General features: G+C 50.0%; 1 protein-coding gene across 1 annotated transcript in view; it reads right to left on the reverse strand.

The window, feature by feature from the left end:
* Positions 1-23,930, reverse strand: part of LOC144826427 (glycine amidinotransferase, mitochondrial) — a 69,318-nt gene that overhangs the window by 41,155 nt on the left and 4,233 nt on the right. The window contains exon 2 of the mRNA XM_078684750.1: positions 12,851-13,066. Coding sequence (XP_078540876.1) covers positions 12,851-13,066 — 216 coding nt within the window. The remainder of the gene's footprint in view (positions 1-12,850; positions 13,067-23,930) is intronic.

A 23,930-nucleotide genomic window follows, 5' to 3' on the forward strand; every position in this document is an offset into this window, starting at 1 on the left:
GCCACTGCTTGGCCTTCTTGATGGACCCTCCCTAGAGGAGGATTTAAGATGGCTGATACCTGCCACGGTGGCACCCCCACCAAGAGCTTGGACTTCCCTCGCATTGCAGATCACCGCCCTTACCCTTAACCATGGTCTAAGGGCTTGTAATGGGCGTACTAAATCAGATATTCCAAGTAAGTGCACCTATAATAAAGCAGGAAAGGAATCCAGACTAGATTATGTCCTAGTCCAACTGTCTTGTTGGTCACGAATCATCGACTTCAGGGTATTGGATAGAGGGGACAGTGATCATTATGCCCTCGAACTTGAATATGCCATGCCAGGCATCGAGGACATGGGACAGGACAAAGAAAGTGTAAGGACAGGGTTACTCCTGGAGAATAATAGGAGGAGAGTTAGGTGGGGAAAATTGGCCACAAGTGGCGACAAGTTACCCAGGCTTTATGCCAGAATTACCCCTGTGCTGGAAAAGGCATTCGTTCTTGGTAAGGATCTAGGCAATGGGGAAAATAGAGAGCAGCTATGGCGAACCCACGGAGAAGTAATAAGTGCCTTGGAGTTAGCTCTCTTTGCAAATGGCACTGTTAGGACTAGTAGGATACATAAAAAGTCCTGGTACAATGCCACATGCCGGGACTCGAAACGTGAACTCCTACTCGCAATTAAGGTGCGTAGATGTCGGGAGGAGATACAAGCCAGAAGACGGGCATATAAGATACTGTTGGCAAATGCCAAGGCCGAGTGGGATCAACAACACTGAGAGGAACTCTCTGGTGCATTAGTCACCAAAGACTCTCGAAAATTCTGGCGGTTAGTCAACAATTGGTCAGAAGACCTCCCGTCGGCAATTGAATCCAACATTGCCCCGAGCGTTTGGCAAAATCACTTTCAGTCCCTATACGCAATAGAAGACGCGGCCCTGAGCATACCCCACCGCATTATAGCGAGTGACCAGGAGGGGGAACCCTTTACGGAAAAAGAGGTTCGGGCCGCAATTGCGGGCTTGGCAGTAGGCACAGCCCCGGGGCTCGATGGGGTGCCAGGAGATGTCTTTAAGCAGGAGCCAGGGATATGGGCCCCCTATCTCCTGTTGATATATAATGCGATCCTCAGGGGAATGGAGGTCCCGGATACTTGGCTGGGTGCAGAGGTGTTCCCAATATTTAAAAAGGGATCCCCTCTGCTCCCAGCCAACTATCGCCCAATAAGCCTCATTGATGTATCCCAGAAGCTTTTCGGTAGGCTAATATTGGACCGCTTGCAGAATTGGCTTGAGGAGACCGATACCCTGAGCCCATACCAGGCAGGATTCAGGAGGGGGGTCTCCACAATTGATCAAATATTCAGATTAAACATTGTTGGACCCGGTCCTTTGGGCAGGTTCACCCCGAGACTTTTTGCTTTTTCCCAGCCTGTTTTTGGAACCGGGGTTGGTGATTTTTAGGCCTCTGCGCACTTTTTCACTGTGGTACAGTGTAAAGTGCGTGTGCTCTCTGTGTATTTGTGGTGAGCGACCTGCCCTCCCATAGGAATGAATGGGGAATATGTATGCCCTTGGTAGATTCCTGATGCGTGGGGAGTGCAGGGTCGAGTTTGATATGTGTGAACTCGTGAGAATGAATGCTGCATAATGGTATATGCGGCATGGCTGTGTCTAGTCTAGAAGTGCCACTTTTAGAAGTTGGCATATTTGTGTAGTGAGTCTGCTGGCACGTGATTGGGTGATGAGCCTGGCCCAGGAGTGCCTGGGCCTGCTTGTGGATTTACTGTCTGGTTTGAGTGGGACAGGGGCTGCAGGGCCCCCGGAGGGGGTCGGAGGCAGCCCCAGGATGAAAGGCCCCCATCTGCTGTCAGGGATGGTAGGAAAGAGCATCTGGTGGTACCGGGCTGTGCCTGTCAGCCCACCATGCTGGCTCTCCCTCCTGATGGCCCACTGTCACCTCTGACCTGAGGCTGACAGGAGAGGGAAACCAGATACACCCAGGGTTCAGGGCTCGCTAGCACAAAGACTTCAAAGCCTTTTCTGTGTATAAGAAGGGGCTGTGTCCCCTTCCAAAAGGTTCTTGTTCTTGTCTTGTTCTTGAGGCTGACTTGAATCTACCGGGGGTGGGCGCTGCCCAGCCCCTGGATGCCTGGAGGACTCCTGATGGAATCTCCTGGATCCCTGGACTCCTGGGGGACCCCTCTGCCCTACCTGGGCTGATGGGGGGACTTGGCTTTACCCCTGGGAAGCTCTGGGACCATTGCAGCATGGAGAAGCTGCATTTTTCTGTGGAAAGCGCTGGAACTGTGTTTCTAGCGCCTGGGGGCGCTGAGCTTCCCCCTGAGCGCTCTGCCTGTTTGCTAGCGCTTTGGAGCGCTTGATTTCCCCCTAGCGCGTAGGAGCGCTTTATCCTTGGCCATAGCGCTTAGGAGCGCTTTATTGTGTTCTGTTTATTTGATTGATTGGGCCGATCGAGTGCCTACCTCGATTTATTCTTTTTTAAAGAAACCGGTGCCCACCCGGCATTTGCCTCCCATTCACCGCCGTCGCCCGGGCTTGGAATTGCCTAAAGAACCGAAGGTGCCGCGCTCTCATTGGCTGAGAGAGCCGAGCCTCCTCACCAACGCCGCGACGGGATAGGCCCGTGCGGCGCAGCGTCATGGCCCTGGTCGTGCCGTGATTGGAGGAGGAGAGGAGACTCGTCAGCGGGGCCGCGACGGAATTGGCTGGTCGAGGCGGCCCCGGGAGAAGAAAGGAAGGCGCGGGAGATGGCGGCGGTGCGCGGGGCTCCTCTCGGATGAGGGAGCCCCGAGGAGACGAGGCGGCCGGTTGGCAGGGCTCCCGTGTGCCGAGGGAGCCCTGCAGAGAGAAAGAAGCTCGACCGCCCCCGCCGCGAGGCCTCCGTGCTGCAGGAAGAGCCCCGCCTTCACCCTCGAGGGAAGCGCTGCTGCCGGGCGAGGTGAAGGAGACGCGCTGCCCCCCCCCCCCCCACGTCCAAGGAGCCAGTGAGTGGAAGCCGGCTGGGATTTGAAGTGCGAGGTCGCCTACCTCGCTGGTGCAGTGTGCGCAGCCGCCCCGCTCTGCAGAGGGCTCGGGGGTGGCTACGGCTGGGGCAAGCATAGCAGGAAGGACCCGCAGGGCGGCCCCGGTTGGCAGTGGGTCGCCCCCACGCGTTTTGCGAGCCCAGGGAGGCTCAAGGGGCCTCATCTTGTTTGGCGAGCCCAGAGGCTCGTAGGGGCATAATTGACTTTGGGTGCATCTAGGGCGGCCCCGGATGGCAGTGGGTCGCCCCAACGTTGGCTCGAGCCCACGAGGCTCCCCAAGGGCAGTTGCAGTTTAGAGGCCTGTGTGGCTCCAACGTTGGGCACGAGTAATGCCAGAGCCTGTGTGGCTCCAACGTGGAAATAGGTGTGTGTAGAGCCTGTGTGGCTCCAGCGTGGCGCAGTTCGCGCCTGAGGGCCAGTGAGGGCCCTGGCGCAGTGTTGATGATTTTCCAGCTGCCCAGCAATTAGTGGGCAGCTGCACCGTTTAGGCGCAAGATGGAGAGGGAGTCCCTGAGAGGGACAGAGAGGGCACAGTGGTGCCAGGCCAGTCACAGCTGCGCAGCACTTAGTGCCAGCTGCAGCGTTTAGGCCCTTGTGAGTATTCCCAGGTGCCCAGCAAGTAGTGGGCACCTGCATCGTTTAGGCCCCTGATATTGAGACTCAGGGCGTTCTAGCCCCAACAAGGCCAGTTGGCCTAGGGACTGCCACAGGTGGTTGCTTATGTGAGCTTTTGCGCAATTGTATGGTTATTGCACCTCTGAATGTATTTCCTTGCATCATGTGTTATTCCTGCACCTCTGAATGTTTGTAGACATCATGTGACTTTTGCGCTACTGTATTATTCTGGTACCTCTGAATGTATTTTTATTTCATCATGTGCTTTATTCTTAACACCGCTGAATGTGTAGGTTTATGCATTATGTGTTTTTCTTTACTACTCCTCTGAATGTATATTTATGCATCATGGGTAATGTGTTCTTTCTTAGACCCCTAAATGCTGTGTGATACTCAGGGTGGTGTTCTTTTTAGTACAGGTGGTCCTAGTGAGGTCCTGGTCCCCTGCGTGACAGTCTCCTAAGGGTTTAGGGTTGCGTAGGTGGTACTTACCTGTTCCCAGTAGATACGGGATGTGATCTATAACTGTTACTTTGTGTTACAGTGAAGTTTATATACTTTTATTCTAATTTCTGACAAGTATTTCTATATCTGCGAAGTGTTGATTCTGACAGTGGCCCATGTGGCCCTGTCTTGTAAATAATCCCTTGTGAATATGGCCGTGCCAGTTGGCACAATGTACATGTGTGATTTCTATCTGATATGTTTTGACAATACAAAAGTTATTTTAATATAACCTTGTGTGGAGTCTCTTTTGTGGTGTACCTAGTATGTTGTTGCTGTTGTGCGCTGGCGCAAATGCTTTACACATCGCCTCCGAGTTTAGCCTAGACTGCTCGTGCCAAGCTACCTAGAGGGTGAGCAGGGGTTATCTTGGCGTGTGACTTCCTTGCCCTGACTAGAATGGTGGTTTCTGCCTGGCTTCGGCGTCAGCCTTAGCCTACCAGAAATAGCCGGTTCTAACATTGTTGGTCAGCGGTGCGGATTTGGACTTGTGTTTGCGCAGTGCCATAGCGACAACTGGCTACATTACAAAACTCTGCATTTTTCAGATAGTCACATGTTTGGGTTTATTGTTTTTGATTTTGTTTTTCCTCAAGATTGTCATTTTCGGATGGTGTTCCTGCGCTTTATCTTTAGTGGCAGATGAGAGAAAATGACAGGGCGGGACGCCAGTAGAGAGGGGAGGTTCCCATAGATTAGGAATCCCTTGCTGGGTCCAGTGTCCATTTCCTGTTCCTGTCCCTGTGTGGGTAGATGGAAGAGAGGGAGGGTGGAGGAGAAATTGCTTGCTCAGGAGGGTGGTTATTCCCTGAGTGTAGTGTGTGTGTCTGGATTCCCCAGTAGGGTAGGATCCAGTGGTGGCAGCTTAAATGTGTCCAGTGCGTGAATTCCCATTCCCAGTTCCCAGAGTGTGGTGCCTGGTGCTCAGTAAGAGGGTGACAGGTTGAGAGTCAGAGGCAGTGAGGAACTGTCTCACCAGTCTGGAGGGGGAGTGTGTGGATGAGTGGTGTTTTGAACTGGAGGAGTTCGTGTGAGTTTTTTTTTTAAGGAGCTTGCACGTGAGGTGTACCTCTGGTGGTGTGCAGGAGGTTCTGCAGAGGCATTGGACAAGAAGGTGGGTGTCTGGCGGTGTGCTAGACGTCTTACAGAGGCATTAGGGAGTGATTCTAAAAGTAGTGGCTTGTGTATCTGATGATCCTGTGTAGGTGAAGAGGTTCATGTGTAGCCCGGCTAAGTCCCATTAGGATGGTAGGGGTGTAGGGGCTCGCGTCCTGTCTCAGTGGAGGCGGAGTGAGTGTGGGACGGTGTGTCCCACGTTGGCCCGAAACCCTGTCTCAGGGCCTGGAGGGTTCCCTAAGGGAGCGCCAGGTCGGGGGCCTAGGCTGTACTTACAAGTCATTTGAAGAGGATCTTCCTGTGTCCAGAGGACGGGGAGTGTCTGTAATCAGAACTCCGGCGGTCCTGGTGTTGGTAGTACCGCTCCTAAGTGGAGGGTGCAGAAGTCCTGGTTCGCTGGGCATTTGACCGTCTAGAGTGCTTGACCATTTTTTTGGGGCCTCTGGAGGTCGCTCCCTGAGGAGGGGGGAGGCCAGGTTCAGGTTCAGCCTGACCTGGAGGGAAGGGCATCTGTAGTCAGTGTCCTGACCGGTTGTTGGCTTCCAGGGGTACCGCTCCCAGGTGGGAGGGTGCAGAACTGGAAGGGGGTGCAGAAGGACGGGGTACTTCTGACCCCGGTGCAACTTGAGGGTTTAAATCCTAGGTTTGGAGATTAGGAAACTTCTAGGTCAAGAGGAACTCTACCAAAGTGAATCAGCTGAAGAGACCGAGGGGGCTGCCCTTGCTGTGTGTTCTGGGGCCCGCCTGCAGTTTGTTGTTTCCACTAAGGTAGAGGAAAGGGGACTTTGCTGTGTGCTGTGTCCCCCACCTGCTTGAAGAGGGACTGTGCTGTGTGCTTTGTACCTCAGAAGTGGAATAGTTTCCAGGTGGTAGACCAGTGACGGAGTGAGGTCCTGATCTGGTAGGAGAGTTGTGTTCTGGTGAGTGCTTCCCTGTGAGGGTTATTCCTTCACCCTGACTGGAAGCAAGGGTCCCTACTTGGTCTAAGGTACTTACCTCTGCCAACTAGAGACCCCCAGTTCTAACATTGGTGGAGTAGAGGTAGGGTGGGGCATTCTTGCCGTGACCTCTAGTCAGCCTGAGGGTGTGGTCCCTAGGTTGTAGGATCAGTGGTAGTGTAGCTACACTGAAAGAGAGTGGAGAATGGCTATTGTGTGCCAGGGGCTACTGCCCCCCCTCTGTGGATTGGTTAGGACCTGTGACATTTGGATGGCCTAGGGCCTGGTCCTGGCTGTGGATGACTAGTGGGTACCAGCGGGGTATCCTAGTTGTGTCAGAGCTTTTGTTGAGGGAAATCTATGTGGGTTCAGAGTGGCGAAAAACTGGAGGGTGGCCCTGCCGTGCAGGCCCGTGTCCCGTGTTTTGTCGCCCAAAGCAGTGAAGTCCATCAGTGTAGTGATTGGTCTACCCTGTGTTTTGGCTGGAAGGGGGATGTGTTGGACCCGGTCCTTTGGGCAGGTTCACCCCGAGACTTTTTGCTTTTTCCCAGCCTGTTTTTGGAACCGGGGTTGGTGATTTTTAGGCCTCTGCGCACTTTTTCACTGTGGTACAGTGTAAAGTGCGTGTGCTCTCTGTGTATGTGTGGTGAGCGACCTGCCCTCCCATAGGTATGAATGGGGAATATGTATGCCCATGGTAGATTCCTGATGCGTGGGGAGTGCAGGGTCGAGTTTGATATGTGTGAACTCGTGAGAATGAATGCTGCATAATGGTATATGCGGCATGGCTGTGTCTAGTCTAGAAGTGCCACTTTTAGAACTTGGCATATTTGTGTAGTGAGTCTGCTGGCACGTGATTGGGTGATGAGCCTGGCCCAGGAGTGCCTGGGCCTGCTTGTGGATTTACTGTCTGGTTTGAGTGGGACAGGGGCTGCAGGGCCCCCGGAGGGGGTCGGAGGCAGCCCCAGGATGAAAGGCCCCCATCTGCTGTCAGGGATGGGAGGAAAGAGCATCTGGTGGTACCGGGCTGTGCCTGTCAGCCCACCATGCTGGCTCTCCCTACTGATGGCCCACTGTCACCTCTGACCTGAGGCTGACAGGAGAGGGAAACCAGATACACCCAGGGTTCAGGGCTCGCTAGCACAAAGACTTCAAAGCCTTTTCTGTGTATAAGAAGGGGCTGTGTCCCCTTCCAAAAGGTTCTTGTTCTTGTCTTGTTCTTGAGGCTGACTTGAATCTACCTGGGGTGGGCGCTGCCCAGCCCCTGGATGCCTGGAGGACTCCTGATGGACTCTCCTGGATCCCTGGACTCCTGGGGGACCCCTCTGCCCTACCTGGGCTGATGGGGGGACTTGGCTTTACCCCTGGGAAGCTCTGGGACCATTGCAGCATGGAGAAGCTGCATTTTTCTGTGGAAAGCGCTGGAACTGTGTTTCTAGCGCCTGGAGGCGCTGAGCTTCCCCCTGAGCGCTCTGCCTGTTTGCTAGCGCTTTGGAGCGCTTGATTTCCCCCTAGCGCGTAGGAGCGCTTTATCCTTGGCCATAGCGCTTAGGAGCGCTTTATTGTGTTCTGTTTATTTGATTGATTGGGCCGATCGAGTGCCTACCTCGATATATTCTTTTTTAAAGAAACCGGTGCCCACCCGGCATTTGCCTCCCATTCACCGCCGCCGCCCGGGCTTGGAATTGCCTAAAGAACCGAAGGCGCCGCGCTCTCATTGGCTGAGAGAGCCGAGCCCCCTCACCAACGCCGCGACGGGATAGGCCCGTGCGGCGCAGCGTCATGGCCCTGGTCGTGCCGTGATTGGAGGAGGAGAGGAGACTCGTCAGCGGGGCCGCGACGGAATTGGCTGGTCGAGGCGGCCCCGGGAGAAGAAAGGAAGGCGCGGGAGATGGCGGCGGTGCGCGGGGCACCTCTCGGCTGAGGGAGCCCCGAGGAGACGAGGCGGCCGGTTGGCAGGGCTCCCGTGTGCCGAGGGAGCCCTGCAGAGAGAAAGAAGCTCGACCGCCCCCGCCGCGAGGCCTCCGTGCTGCTGGAAGAGCCCCACCTTCACCCTCGAGGGAAGCGCTGCTGCCGGGCGAGGTGAAGGAGACGCGCTGCCCCCCCCCACTCCCACGTCCAAGGAGCCGGTGAGTGGAAGCCGGCTGGGATTTGAAGTGCGAGTTCGCCTACCTCGCTGGTGCAGTGTGCGCAGCCGCCCCGCTCTGCAGAGGGCTCGGGGGTGGCTACGGCTGGGGCGTGGGGCAAGCATAGCAGGAAGGACCCGCAGGGCGCCCCCGGTTGGCAGTGGGTCGTCCCCACGCGTTTTGCGAGCCCAGGGAGGCTCAAGGGGCCTCATCTTGTTTGGCGAGCCCAGAGGCTCGTAGGGGCATAATTGACTTTGGGTGCATCTAGGGCGGCCCCGGATGGCAGTGGGTCGCCCCAACGTTGGCTCGAGCCCACGAGGCTCCCCAAGGGCAGTTGCAGTTTAGAAGCCTGTGTGGCTCCAACGTTGGGCACGAGTAATGCCAGAGCCTGTGTGGCTCCAACGTGGAAATAGTGGGCAGCTGCACCGTTTAGGCGCAAGATGGAGAGGGAATCCCTGAGAGGGACAGAGAGGGCACAGTGGTGCCAGGCCAGTCACAGCTGCGCAGCACTTAGTGCCAGCTGCAGCGTTTAGGCCCTTGTGAGTGTTCCCAGGTGCCCAGCAAGTAGTGGGCACCTGCATCGTTTAGGCCCCTGACATTGAGACTCAGGGCGTTCTAGCCCCAACAAGGCCAGTTGGCCTAGGGACTGCCACAGGTGGTGGCTTATGTGAGCTTTTGCGCAATTGTATGGTTATTGCACCTCTGAATGTATTTCCTTGCATCATGTGTTATTCCTGCACCTCTGAATGTTTGTAGACATCATGTGACTTTTGCGCTACTGTATTATTCTGGTACCTCTGAATGTATTTTTATTTCATCATGTGCTTTATTCTTAACACCGCTGAATGTGTAGGTTTATGCATTATGTGTTTTTCTTTACTACTCCTCTGAATGTATATTTATGCATCATGGGTAATGTGTTCTTTCTTAGACCCCTAAATGCTGTGTGATACTTCGGGTGTTGTTCTTTTTAGTACAGGTGGTCCTAGTGAGGTCCTGGTCCCCTGCGTGACAGTCTCCTAAGGGTTTAGGGTTGCGTAGGTGGTACTTACCTGTTCCCAGTAGATACGGGATGTGATCTATAACTGTTACTTTGTGTTACAGTGAAGTTTATATACTTTTATTCTAATTTCTGACAAGTATTTCTATATCTGCGAAGTGTTGATTCTGACAGTGGCCCATGTGGCCCTGTCTTGTAAATAATCCCTTGTGAATATGACCGTGCCAGTTGGCACAATGTACATGTGTGATTTCTATAAGATATGTTTTGACAATACAAAAGTTATTTTAATATAACCTTGTGTGGAGTCTCTTTTGTGGTGTACCTAGTATGTTGTTGCTGTTGTGCGCTGGCGCAAATGCTTTACACATCGCCTCCGAGTTTAGCCTAGACTGCTCGTGCCAAGCTACCTAGAGGGTGAGCAGGGGTTATCTTGGCGTGTGACTTCCTTGCCCTGACTAGAATGGTGGTTTCTGCCTGGCTTCGGCGTCAGCCTTAGCCTACCAGAAATAGCCGGTTCTAACAAACATCATGTATCGGAGGACTGCATTGATCGAGGGCGGCACCTTGTACACGGTTTTCGTGGACCTACGTGCCGCCTTCGATCTGGTGCCAAGATCAAAACTGTGGAGGGTAATGGAAGAGTTAGGCGTCCCGAAAGACATCCTCTCAATCCTGATAAAACTACATCAAAACAACTTCGCACGCGTCAGGTGCGGGAGAAGTGGTAATTTAACTGAAAGATTCCCCGTTCGCAGAGGGGTGAGACAGGGTTGTGTGCTTGCACCGACCCTGTTCTTCCTCTTTGTGAACGGGGTAATCGCGCACCTGGCGGGGATTGCAAACACTGACGCACCAAAATTGAGCGGCAGCAGGGTGCCCGCAATCATGTTTGCGGATGACACCCTGCTGCTGTCCAAATCCCCGATGGGTATACAGCGGGTGTTAGACGGTTTCCTGGAATTCTGTACAGAAAGGGGACTTGAAATTAACCCGCAGAAAACAAAATTTATGATCCTAAACCCCACGTCCTTCAAGCGTTCAAACCCCTTGCTTGGCACAGTGCGCTTGGAAAGGGTTTACACAATAGAGTACTTGGGGATAACTAAACCAAAACCTCACGTGGGGGGGAACACCAGACAAAGGCGAACATGAAATTGGCCCAGAAGGCGGGTGGTATTATGAGAATTGCGACCAAGTCATCATATCGCCCTCTCAGCCCTGCTATTCAAATTTATAAAGCACAGGCACGGGGGAGGGTCACCTACGGGGGAGAGATGTGGGGCCACATTCCATCGTCCACTTTGCTAACCACAGAGAATAAATTTCTGAGGCAGCTGACAGCTCTTCCCCCAAGTACCCCACTCCTGCCCCTGAGACTGGATCTGGGTCTGAGGCCTATCACGGAGGAATTGGGGCTCAAACCACTAACATTTTGGCATCGTCTTTGGAGCAGCCAAGACCTTCCCTCCTATAGATCTGAGTTACAGGAATTTTTATCCCTACCCAATGCCACCAAGATCCCTTGGTTAAAATACATCAAGAGAACTTGCGAAACCCTTAGACTACCAGAATTATGGTCAGACCCGGAAAGCACATGCACCAGGATTCCAAGGAAAGCGCTGTCCAGAGCATACTATGATAAAATGCTTTCTCGAGCCCTGGATAGCGCACGAGAGGGTTCTCTTACACACTGCTTCATCACAACTAAAGACTCATATAACCTTGAAAATGTTTTGGATGGTATGACTCCTGCCCTAACAAGAAAACTATTCCTGCAATGGAGGTATGGGACCCTTCCTTTAATGTCTTTTACCAAAGCATGGTCCTGTCGGTCTCCCACAGAGACGTGCCCGGCATGTGACCACAAAAAGGAGAACGAGGTGCACATGATCTTTTGTCGAGCCTACCAGAAAAGCAGGACAAGAGCTATTGGCTTTGCCAATGTGTTTTAGTCATGTTGTACACCAACGTGGCTGCTATTCAGCATGGCTAAAAGTTAGTGGCATAGAGGAGAGTCACATGCTGTGTTGTAGAGCAGAATGGCGAAGAGCAGAATAGAGTGTTGTAGTGTGGAGTGGCAGAGTGTAGTGTTTTGGAGTGGCATAGTGTAGAGATACATAGGGTGGCATGGAGTAGAGAGGACTGGTGTAGAGTGTTTCAGAGTATAGTGGCATAAAGTGTATTTGCATTGAATTTAGCACTATACAATGCTGCGTCGTAGAATGCAGTGGCATAGTTTAGATGTGGCGCAAAGTAGAGGGAAGTAGAGTAGAGTGGCGTAGAGACTGCAGAGAAGAATGGCTTACCAGTCAAAAATAATTTCCTTTAGAAACCACTATATTATTAATTATCAGACGCTTTACAGTGCGGCACAGCAGTGAAGGATTTGGAGAGCCATTGTATGCCTCCAGGTAGGGAGACTCACCGCAAGTGCAGTCACCGCCAGAGTGATCATCAGGCGCGGTTCGTCCATTGGGGCGTGGGGGCGTAGCCCCCCCTGCCCGCCGCCGCCCGCAGCTCCCTCATGACAATCATATCAATGAATCAACATGACGTCAGACCGCCGGGCGGGCGTCATGTTGATTGATTGATATGATTGTACAGGCGGCAACACAAGTACGCATGCGTGGGGACGGAGGGTGAATTTTTACCCGTGCCCACACATGCGCACTTGTGTTTTTGCGGCCTTGCGCATGCCCATCAGGAGCCCTAATGGGCGTGCTGCGGGTGAGAAGGTACCTGTACCCCTGGCGCCAGGATTGGCCAGGGGCGCTGTGAGCCTGTGACATGTGGGGAGCAGAGCCCAGAGGTGGCGCGGACCGGGACCGGCAGCAAGGTAAGAGTGTGTGTTTTTCTTTTATTTTAAAGTGTTTGGTGCGAGCGTGCGTGTATGCATGAATGTTTGGTGGAGAGTGTTGTGAATGGATGTGTTTGTATGTATGCGTGTGTGAATAAATTTCTTTGAGTGTGTGTATGTGGGTGGGGAGGGGGTCGCCGCCGGCCTGAGTGGCCTGGGGCCCGCACTTTCAAATCAGTTTGCGCCCCTGTAAAATGTCACCAGCCGCCCCTGGTGAACATAAGAAGAAAGCTTTTTAGCTTCTATAGTTATGTAGCTTACTTGAAGCCCCACTCGATTAATATTTGAGATGACATGACAAACGCTGCCTTCAGGGATGATGCCGCCAAATCTGCTGACATACCAGCCAGCACTCGCGGGGCAGCTTGGCTGACGCTATTTCCGGCAGGCAGCATGCTGACTGCCTGATGACACTTGCAAAGAAGGAGCTGGCGTGGCTCCACCATCAGGAAGGCTAAGGACCACATGACTTCTCCCCACCTTGTAACATTGAGGAGGAAAGCAGAGTTTAGGGGATATGACGTTCTTACAGATGTACTTTCACTGTTCATCTCTACACGAGGCCCTAACTTTACTTCACACTCTTAACATATCTGCAGAAGGGCACACAACTCACTGATAAAGGCAGAGCTCATTTACATCAATTGGTTCAGATTGTTACCTTAACTTCCACTGAGAATGGAGGCACATAGGCATTTTCGGCTCTTCCCACAATGACTTCCTCTAATGGGTCCCATTCATTATATGAGCACACGGGAGAGTCCTCTGGGACAGGGTCTGTGACCTTGTCATCAGCAGCACAAGGACTCTGGGACGCGGCTGCTGCTTGGGTGCTCTGGAAAGTTCGCTGCACCCATCCCGTAACTCCTCGACTCAACTAAGAGAGAACCAGACAGAAAGAAAACAATAACAGTTAATGACCATTCACGAACCATGATCCGAAAACACAGAGCACATGGTGAAGTCTTCATATGGTGAAGTCACCGTTCAGCTAGGCTCGCTCCGTGCCCTGCAGTGGATGAACGTTCAGTACACGGGGTCTCCTTGTTAATGCATTGCATCCATACCTTCATAAACAATGTCAATAATAAGCACAGGCATAGGAATTTAGTTGATGTTCAAAACAAGGAAGAAAATGTAGCCCAGTAATTCTTTCACATAGAAAGATGTCAGTTTCATACCCTAAACACACACTAAACATAGTTCCCATAGATCACAATATAAACACAAAGTTATAATAAAAGCCACAACAGCAGAGCTAATTTGCTGGCCTGGTGCGTGATTTGCAGACAGAGTGCATGTGGATGTGACCTATAAAATATCATGCTGCATTGCAAATTGTACATTCGCAGGGGCCCGCAAAACAACCTACCTAATGAATATTAAATAGGATCGTCGTAATTGCGACTCATTGTGATTTGGAGCTAATGCAGATATATTGGCCTGAAATGGACCTGGGGATAACTTCCCCTTGCTTACCCCAAGCCAGGGCTATTACTAATCACTACGACCCTATCTGACGAATCTGCACATAAACTGCTGCAAAGATTGAACTGGATAGATGTGACAGAAGTTTTCTGACCTGTCGCGTACCAGGATATTCTGGGCCTGATTCACAAAGGTAACTTACACTTGAGTAAGTTTACACTTCGGTGTAAGTATACTACTTTCAGTGTAAATTTAATACAAAAGGGTAAATTACATATCTTCCCCCAGAGTCAAGCAACTTGCTTACTTTTTGTGTGGGTGGGTGACGTCCCTCCCGAATCCCCCTCTCTGACGTTCCCTACGCCCCTCTTACCCCTCCATAATCCCACCCCTGTAGTAGTAAATCTGCCCCTTCTCCCGTTCACGCCATTGTGTCCCTCCCACATTTACTATTAAAACCTATACTTACACTTGCGAAGACTCCTCAGTTGGTACAGAAATCTCTACACAGAAAAGTATAGGTAAAACGTACATTTTGAAGTATGTTTGAAGTACATTTTTCAGTACTACAAAACGTGCTACAAAGTACAGTTTGTGAATCAGGTCCAAGGAGTTGCCAGAAGGAAAACTCAGTGACCTCTCAGGCACTGGCCGATGGCCAGACAGGTAGCTGCTATTCTCTCTAGTGAGAAACAGAACAGCACACAACTTCTTCAGTGACCCTAAGTGTCATGCCTCTCTTCCATAACCCTAGACATTCTGTTTGTGTTTCTCACTGTTACAAGTTCTTTTTCACCAATGGTTTCTCCCCTTCTCTATAATTTCTTAGGTTTCTCTTCCTCCTTAATGCTCGCTTTCTGCCTTCCCCTTACTCTGCTTCAAAGTTTGGTGATGAAAAATAGGTCTCGGTCACAAAAAAGCGAGTGCCCAACTCCTGCATTAATTCGGCACTACCTAGTAATCTGCAGGGAGGGGGAGTGGGATTTAGATGTTTTGCATAAAGAAACACACATCAGTGTTAGGGCTCTCTTGTTTATATCACGTTTATTTGAATCCTCTCCCTGACACCAATAGCCTGCAGCTGTTCATAAATCGAAGGTATGTTTTAAGGTAATGTATATTATTTTTGCATAACACAGCCCACTTGGGCGGCTGTTTTAGAATGATGCTACATTGGAATGCAGAGGGGTTGTGACTAATTGTTCTTAAATTAGTAAAATAGCACGAGAAAGCAATGAAACAAAGAAAGCCGAGCTTGAATTGATAACGACTAACGGTGCCTAGATCAGATTTTCTTTGTAAATCCATTGTCTGTGTCCTTGCCACACAGTTAAAGAATGCCCAACCCACGGTTTAACCTTCACTGTGTTTCAAAATGGGCGATAGGTTTCCTACATGATCTAAAACAGAACTTTGATAAATTATGTTAATCTTTACCAAAGATGTGATTCAGTGTGCACTGATAAAGTGTGACAAATGCCTCCTTGCTAAGGGAGTGCTTAGGGTGGGTTTTATACACTTTGATTTGTTTACACTCAACTTGACCCAACCGATAAGTCCGTGTGTATGTAGACAAGGAAGTGAAAAATACACCAGCAACTGTGTACCGGAAATAACACTCGCATTTTTATATACATTTTCCTTATCGTACAGCAGGTTTCTCTGTGCTTCTAAGGGACAGGATTGCTTTCCAGATCAGAATTTGTTGCCCCGGGGCAGTCGAGTCGATAAAGTTGCAGAAATTATATGCACGGTCCTTCGGAGACTGTTTTTTTTTTTTTTTTTTAAACCTTTATTGACGCAAAAGTGTACACCGCTATTTAGCCGAACATCCCAGGGGCACGGCAGCACATTAAAGACATAGAATCACGGCATACATCGATCATATTGCCGGATAGGTGAGGTTTAATTTTACTTTGAAATCAGGATGACATCAAGAACGTAAAAAACTCCAATATAACGTAAAGAATGTGGGAATCAGGTGCCTAACCGTAATAAATAGTCATATAATGGGCAAGCCAAACAATAAGTCCTGCATAATGAAGACGATCACAAATAAGACCTGGGCAATGCATCAGAGATGCAGGGTATACATGCATACAATTACTACAAGCATCAAGTAGGCGTCCGCCCATTTACACCAATAATGCAGCAACAGCTAGGACACAGAGTACGACAAATCAGTGAAAACTCAGGGAATAACCCAACCGACTGATCCCAAACCCAGAAAAAGAAGAAAGTGAAAGGAAAACCAAAAGAGCGAAGAAAAAAGGCCATAGAAACAAATTAGGAAAAAAACAAGAAAACCCCTCCCCCAAACCCCCACCCCGCACAACTGTAGATGGCTACAGCCTACCCCCCCTAGCAGCGTGCCTGTCGCCCAGCATCCAAACCCGAAATATAGAAGAGAGAAGAAATAGAAAAGAGAGGAGAAATATAAGAAGAAAAGAAAATAAGGAAAGCGGAGGAGGAGAGAAAATTAGAATATGAGCTTCCAGTCGCCCACCCTCCGAGCCGAGACCCTCAAATCAATACAGAGCCAACATTCGATTCAGTCATTGTACAGCTAGTCCCGCGTGGTCACCAGCCGTCTGCACACCAGTACTCGAAAGAACATCCTCAGCCCTGTCCCCTGCGATCGATTATGGCAGCGGAGTCCAGCCGGCCAGCCGCCATATTGGATCAATGTGAGATCAGAGACCCCTCGGGAAGGACCCAAGCGCCACAATAAGCCACCAAAGTCCGTTAGCATAAGTTCCAGGAGAAGAGGGGGAGTCACCCCAGAAGTCCACAGCTGAATAGTCGGACGCGGCGTTCGGGATCGAGTCTCCACACACAACGCTGGGCCACCATCACCGGACCACCCCTCGTCGGTAGCAATCAGTCCTGCGGCCGGCACGAGATCCTGGTCCTTCAAAGTCCCCATAGCCACCGGGGAAAGCATCTCACCGCGTTCGGGTGCAGGGTGTGGCGCAGTGTCCCGCAAGCGAGGAAAATCACAGCCAGCGCAGTACACAGTGGGAGCAATGGCGTCCAGCTTACTCTCCAGATCCCTGGCACGACAAATCAGGGCAATGCGCAAATCACCTAGAGCACCAAGAACATCGCTGATACCCAGCGTTGCCCCAGATACAGAGGCTCCAGCACTCTTCCCAACGTGAGGCTCCTCGGCAGAGCGGGACTCACAAGCCCGAACACCACGCTCACATGCGTCCATCCGGTCTCCACACCGCCACTCACCGGAGTAAAATCGGACCGGGACCTCGGGACCATCGGGCTCCATAGTGTCACGATTGGTGGCGCCGACGCGGATGCAACAGTGACCCAGAGCGCTCAGTAGCAGGCGCCAACCATGCGAAGCTTAAGTCGTCGCCAGACAGAGCCTCGGGAGCACAAAGGAACTGTCCGGGCAGCTCAGGGACAGTGAACCAAATACAACGTAGTCCCCCAGATCCGCGATGTCCCACAGTTACACGACACCGCCGGGTGGGCTGGATGGCTGCAGCAAGGAGCAGCCAGCACAGAAGGGTCACTCCGTCCGGCCGACTCCTCCCCAACGCGGATGGCCGTTGTTATTCCATTAGGGGCCGGCCGCCCCCCGCACTCAATGTCCCGGTCTCATGGACACAAAAGGCCGGAGACTAGGCGAGGACGCTTCGTCACTTTCCCAGCCAGTAGCACTCCCGAAAACACGCCAACGAGGGCAGCTTCATTTCTCCCACAGCAGGACACGGCTCGGAGGCAGGATAAATACAGGATATAAGCACAAAGCAAGAAGGTCGGCGGAGCTGAAAGTTTAAGCGGCCATCATGTTTGCCGGCGTAGCTCCTCCCATCCCTTCGGAGACTGTTATCCATCTGATAGGTAGGGCTGGAAAAGAGCAGGGACACCGGTTCAACTGTTTCACTGTGGGACACTAGCACCAAGAACAGCTGACAAGGTCCATGGTGGAGCCGGTGGCCGCGTTGCCAAAGAAATGGAGGGATCCAGAGCCCAGAGCAGCAGAAAGAAACTCGTTCAAAGCGAGTATCGCCCAAAACAACTGTGGTCAATACGAGATCTAGAAGCTATGACAAAGTACAGTCAACGCTGCTGCTTGCAGAATCATGAGACATAAGGTAGGAACAAGCATTCTTAAAGCCAATAGGTCTCACCTATACAAGAGCTATTGGCTTTGGCAATGTGTTTTTGCCATGTTGTACACCAGTGTGGCTGCTGTTCAGTAAGCATGACTATAAGTTAGTGTTGGGGAGTGTCTTAAAGTGAAGTGGGGGGAGTAGAGTGAGTATGGGGAGTTCAGTGGCAGAAGTGACAGAGTGGAGTGTCTCAGAGTGGAGTGGGGTGGAAGAGGGAGGGTTGGAGTGGATTGAGGTAATGGAGTGGATTGCCGTAGAGTGGGTTAGATTGAGCGGGGTGGATTGGAGTGGGTGGGGTGCATTGAAATGGGGTGAGGTGGATTGGATTATAGTAGGGTTGTTTAGAGTGGTGTGAATTAAAGTGGAGGGTGGTGGACTGGAGTGGCTTGGATAAATAGGAAATGAGTGGAGTGGACTGTACTGGATGGGGTGGACTGAGGTAGGGAGGGTCAATTGGACTGCAGTGAGGTGGACTGGAGTCGGGTGGACTGTATGGAGTCTATTAGATTGGAGAAGGATGGACTGAAATGGGGTTGGGTGTATTGGAGTGAGGAGCAATGGAGTGGGGTGAATTGGATTGGTGTGGGGCGGGTGGATTGGAGTGAGTGGGGTGGATTGGGTGGGGTGTACTGGATTGAGATGGGGGTGAGTGGATTTGAGTAGGCAAATTGTTTTGGGTTGGAGCAGAGTGGGGTGGTGCAGATTTGAGTGGGCAGGTTGTTTCAGACTGGAGCAGAGTGGGACAAATTGTTTTAGATTGGAGTGAAGCAGATTGTTTTAGTTTGGGGCAGACTGGTGTGGTGCAGATTTGAGTGTGCAAATTGTTTCAGACTGGAGCTGAGTGGGGCAGATTGTTTTAAATTGGAGTGAGACATTGTTTTGGATTGAGTGGGGTAGACTGTTTTGGATTGTGCAAGGGAGATTATATTCAGTGGATTGGAGTGGGGTAGATTGGACTGGGCTGGATTAGTGTGGGGTGAATTGGAGTGGGTTGGATTAGGATGGAGTGGGTGGATTTGGGTGATGTAGATTGATTGGAGTGGATTAGGGAGAATTGGAGTTGGGCAGATAGGAGTGGAGGAGTTTTTGTTGGATTGAGCGGGGTAGATTGATGTGGGGCAAATTGTTTTGGATCCGAATTGGGCAGATTGGAGTGGGCAAAGAGTTTTGGAGTGAGGCAGATTATTTTAGATTGGAGTGGAGCAGATCGTTTTGCATTGAAGTGGAGCATATTGTTTTGGACTCAAGTGGGGCAGATTGGGGAGCAGAGATTGGAGTGGGGCAGATTGGGGCGGATGTACTGGGTGTACTGCAAGATTATGTGTTAAATCATTTCAGAAATAAAACGTAAGAAACAATGTCGCTTTCCAAAAAGATAATACTTATCTTTTTTTAACTGCGCCCATAAGCAAAAACAAAAGAAAACTTGAGTACAAAGTGAGAAAAGAAGATTTAGCAAAATAAAAGAAATTTAACTTTAGAAAATAAATCTTTGCAATTTTGCTTGTCCTGCTGGGAACGTTTTTTCCGGTCACCCGTCTTCTGTTTGCAGGGGACTAACAGTTAAACAGAACAAAATAGTAACTTAATCACATCTAGAGCAGCGGGCGGGCACTGATTAAGCTGAATCAATCAGTGCTTGGTCCCTGCTCTATAGAGAGGAAAGGAAATTATGTTAACCCTGCCTTGACAGATTACGAGTGCTACTGCAACAAAAGATGGGCGGAATGCTGAGTAAATCAAAAATTCACGCTCAGTCCAGAGAGCTGGATTAAATCCATCTTTCTTTTGCTCACTACGCCACCCCAGTTTGAAACCAGCCATATGCAAACCAGTCTTGACTATGCTCCTCATAGGAACAGTCCAGCCTGAACTGCCAAGCCGGGCCCTAACTGGACCAGTAACAAGCACCCTGGGTGGGACTGGTTTCAGAGTTTCATTCCTCCAGTGGCATACCCATCCCACTTAGGGCGAAAAGTGCTACAGCAACAAATGATGGGTGGAATGCTGAGAAAATCAATCACCCACCCCCCAGTCAAAAGATCTGATTTAAATCCATCATTCTTTTGCTCACTGCGCCACCACAGTTTGGACCCAGCCATATGCAAATTACAAGGCTATAGAGAAGAATGACATGCAAGTCAACAAATGGTACGCAACAGGCGGGCTTCAAACCCTTTTATGTAGTCAAAAGTGTCTTGCAAGAGACCCTAAAATGGTAAATCCTCATCCCAATAGATGTGGTAACAGCTCAGCTCTGTAGTGTGTGGGGTGTGGGGGTAGGAGGGAACACACAGATCATGCTTTTCACCAGATACGAACTACAATTGCATTGGATGATGGCTAATAAGGACCTCTGCTTAGGGATGCGATCACGATACAAGGGGTGTCGCACTGATGGGGATACAACTGCTTTACAAAGGACTTCTGCATGCTCTCACCAGTGGAGTGTCTATCAAAGGATTTGGGATAATTGAAACATGCCCCTGCCTTCTCTGTTTCATGTTAAAGTCATGGGATATACAAGTCCAGTGTACACACAAGTCCACAGTACACCAAAAGACTATCACTAAGTGTTATTTTATTGTATTGACGAATGGCTTACTGCCAAAGGGTTATGGTAGACACAGGCCAAAAGTGTTATTACATCTGCCATATCACAGTCCTGCCCTCTTACACTGGTCACTGATGTAGATCTTGTGGGAAGTCTGCTGGATTAGGGACAGATGTATATTCTCTATATGGGGTGCCCAACATAAATTAGATGTTAGACAAATCCCCAACTAGTCAAAGACAGAAACTAATTCTATAGTATGGTCCCCTACATACATACGTCTCGTAGACGGCTTTGAAGTATCTTTGGCAAACATCATGTACTTCATTTTTTGCATCATTGAGCTCCAAACCACGCTCATCACAGAAAAGTTTAAAATTGTTTAGTAGCAATTTGAGCCCTCGTGGGTACTTTGATATTACTAATGTGTCATCGGCGAAGCGTACAGCGTGTGCTCTTATCTCCCCAACTTTTGGGGCATTGCACCCATCCCTGTCAAGGAAATCTACTAACCCATTAATAAATAGCAAAAACAGAGTGGGAGCTAAAAAGGCATCCCTGTCTCACTATACGGTTTTTCATGAAGGGCTCGGTCATTTGTCTATCCCCCCCCCACCTAACTGGAGCTTTATTTGCTGTGTGCAATGAATAAGAATATCTAATAAATTTTGAGGGAGTCCCAACTCTGCCACCACCTTCCAGAGTTTAGATTGAGGGACTAACTCAAAGGCTATGCGCAAATCCACGAAGGCTTCATATAGCCCTCCCCACCCCCATTAAATAAAAACGTATTTCCACTAAATGCAGATAAAGGGGAAGACCTGGTCCAGGGTACTGATGTTGGCATGAAAACCCACCTGGTAATCAGACAGGACATTTTATTCTGAGATCCAATTCTGGTCAAGGGCCAATAACTGCTTGCAGAAGATTTTCTGCAGAGTCAATTAAGCTAATAGGCCAGTAGCTGGCCAGGTTTGCCCTATCTCCTTTCTTATAAAGGAGTATGACCTTAGATGAATTCCAGGAAATAGAGATTTCCATACCCGAATGTATGGGATCCAAACTTCTAGATCCTCTTCTTTGTTAGTCAGTAGGGATTCGATCAGGGCCAGGAGCTCTGGTTGGGATACAGGAGCTAATAGCTACTAGGGTTTCCTCAAAAGATATTTCTAGAGCTTCCACAGTCCCAGATGGTACAATCTCCCTCATGCCTACAGTCTCCTCTTCCTCCTTATTTCCTAGAGCATACAGGTTCCCGAAGTGAGATACCCACTCTTCTAGCAGGACTGTAAACTCTAAAGCAGACTTAGGTCCATTCAGAAAAGATGATGCTTTCCTCTAGAAGGACATATTGTCTTTGACTACCAGAGCGCTATGTAGAAAGGACCATAGGGAACATTCCAAATGTTTCTTGGCATAATCTAATACCTGTCCGCATCTAGCTCTACATGGCACCATATCTGGGCGGATCTTAGATTTCACTGCCTGGAGATTACCCATGGCTTTTCTACATTCCAGAATATACCAGTCTGCCAGAGGGGCCTGCCTTTTTTTACATGCCAACCCCTCACTTTTTTCAACTGCCCCTTGTTTCCCTGATCTGCATATAAAGAATCTCATGCTTGTTACTCAACTTCTGTATTATTTCTGCTATGGAAGTTTAGACCGCATCACCACCACCACCTCCTCCAACACTTAGGATTTAACATCTTCCAAAAACCCAATGTTTCCTCCACCCAATCCCATCTAATTGTTCTCAGGTTATTGGTAATGGATAGCTTGCCCGCATCAGTTTAGCCACTAATATCAGGTTTTCAATCTCCATGATTTATTAGGGAAAGGCTCAGGGCACTGTGGTCATTGTCAGATTGTTTTACCCACCATCCTATCTGACACAGAGGGCTATAGGCTAAGGTCAACCAAACAGTAATCAATTCTACTGGCATAGTCAGGTCTATTGAAGGTCATTTCACCATTAGGCTCTGATTTTGTCCTGCCGTTTGTGGCCCACAAATCATGCTGCAACGTAAGGGCCAAAACTTGGCCTGCTCTCTTGGTCCATCTAACCATAGGGAGATCTAGCTGCAGAATTTGCCAAGAACTGCCCCACTCCTCAGTCAAATCTTAAAGGGCAGGGGCAAGAGATTCAAGTGTGCAATTAAAATCCTTGGCTACCAATAATGGGGTATTTCCAAAGCGTTAAGTCAGGATGTGATCTAAAATACCTGTAGTATTTGTTTCCTCTATACCCAGGCCCACTCTATTATATACATTAAAAAGTCTATTTTTTAAGGTTGAGTGTAAAGCAAGATCAATTGCCAAGATGTCCTGGGAGTCAACAGGGATTAGTTTGACTTTGCACAGAAGTGCAATTTTGCGCCAGATCGTTAGACCACCCAAGGGTCTCCCCTTCCCTTTTCTTGTTGCGTTGATACCATAAGTGGAAAACTCGCACCTATTGGGGGTATACAAACTCCAGGTCTCTTGGAATAAGATCACATCATGGGAATCCTCAAAATTGCCCCATTCTGGTTCTACTAACATTCTATACCAGGACTCTTGACTGCTCATGAGGTACAACAGAGGAGATAGAATCAAGCCTATGCTCCCACATTACACCCCTTTCCTTCTCATGGATAGCACCACTGGCTACCCCTCCTACTAAACCTTCAGTAGTTGAGGCCAGAGCAACGTGGGGTTTGCAAGGGGCCTAGACAAGGAGGAGTGCCATAGTTGTTTCCTGTTCCCTATGCCTTGGTTTCTTATCCCTTCCCACTTACCATCCTGGCCCCGTTTCTTATCCACCCTCACACCTGTCTCATTTTGTTTTCTTCTCCCCATTAACCCCCCCCCCCCCAAGTTAGCCACCCGCCCGATTGCCGGTACCTTCCCCCCTCCCCGCCTCTCCTGCCTCTTGTAACGTTCCCCTAGAGTTCACCTTGGAATGTTGAACATGTTGTCAGTTGCGGAGAGTGGACGACAGAATAAAGGTGCTTGAACATACCTTGCCTTGGTCATCTTTATTACAAAACGCAGCTATGAGTGAGACCTATTGGCTGTACCAATGCTTGTTTGATTTGACAGCCCCTGAATAAATGTTACAGTCATTGTAACACGAGTCTAAATCTCATTTAAACATGAGCTCTAAACCTAGCAGTAATGCACAGCCGAGGTAATAAATGTCCTGGGTGGTATTACCACTGTATACTGTATCATGGCGGAAAACTTGAGCCGTTGTTGACACATTGGTCACTAGTGCTCTAGTAAATAGATGCGTACATGTGCCAGTCTCTCAAATCATACACCAGGGGAAAATGCAGTGATGTAACACAAAATGATGCCCCCCTCCCTCCCTGCAGAATATGAAGAGGGATGAGACGCTTCGATATTCATCGGTCTTGAGATGCATGGGACCCACTGAAGGGCTGCCACCATACCTAAATGGCTGCCTTACATCCAGGGCCGACCTTGGGCATGAGTGAGCTGGGCCCCGGCTGGCAAATATGCTAAGGGCCTTAGCAGGGATCTGCTTGACTTAATGCGATGTAACAGCAGCTTATCCACCCCAAATGGTTTCAATTGGGTCCCGTTAGAAAATTAGTAATCATCCCTTAATGTACTTC

Source organism: Lissotriton helveticus, chromosome 3_2 (assembly GCF_964261635.1).
Source record: "Lissotriton helveticus chromosome 3_2, aLisHel1.1, whole genome shotgun sequence".
NCBI classification, from domain to species: domain Eukaryota; kingdom Metazoa; phylum Chordata; class Amphibia; order Caudata; family Salamandridae; genus Lissotriton; species Lissotriton helveticus.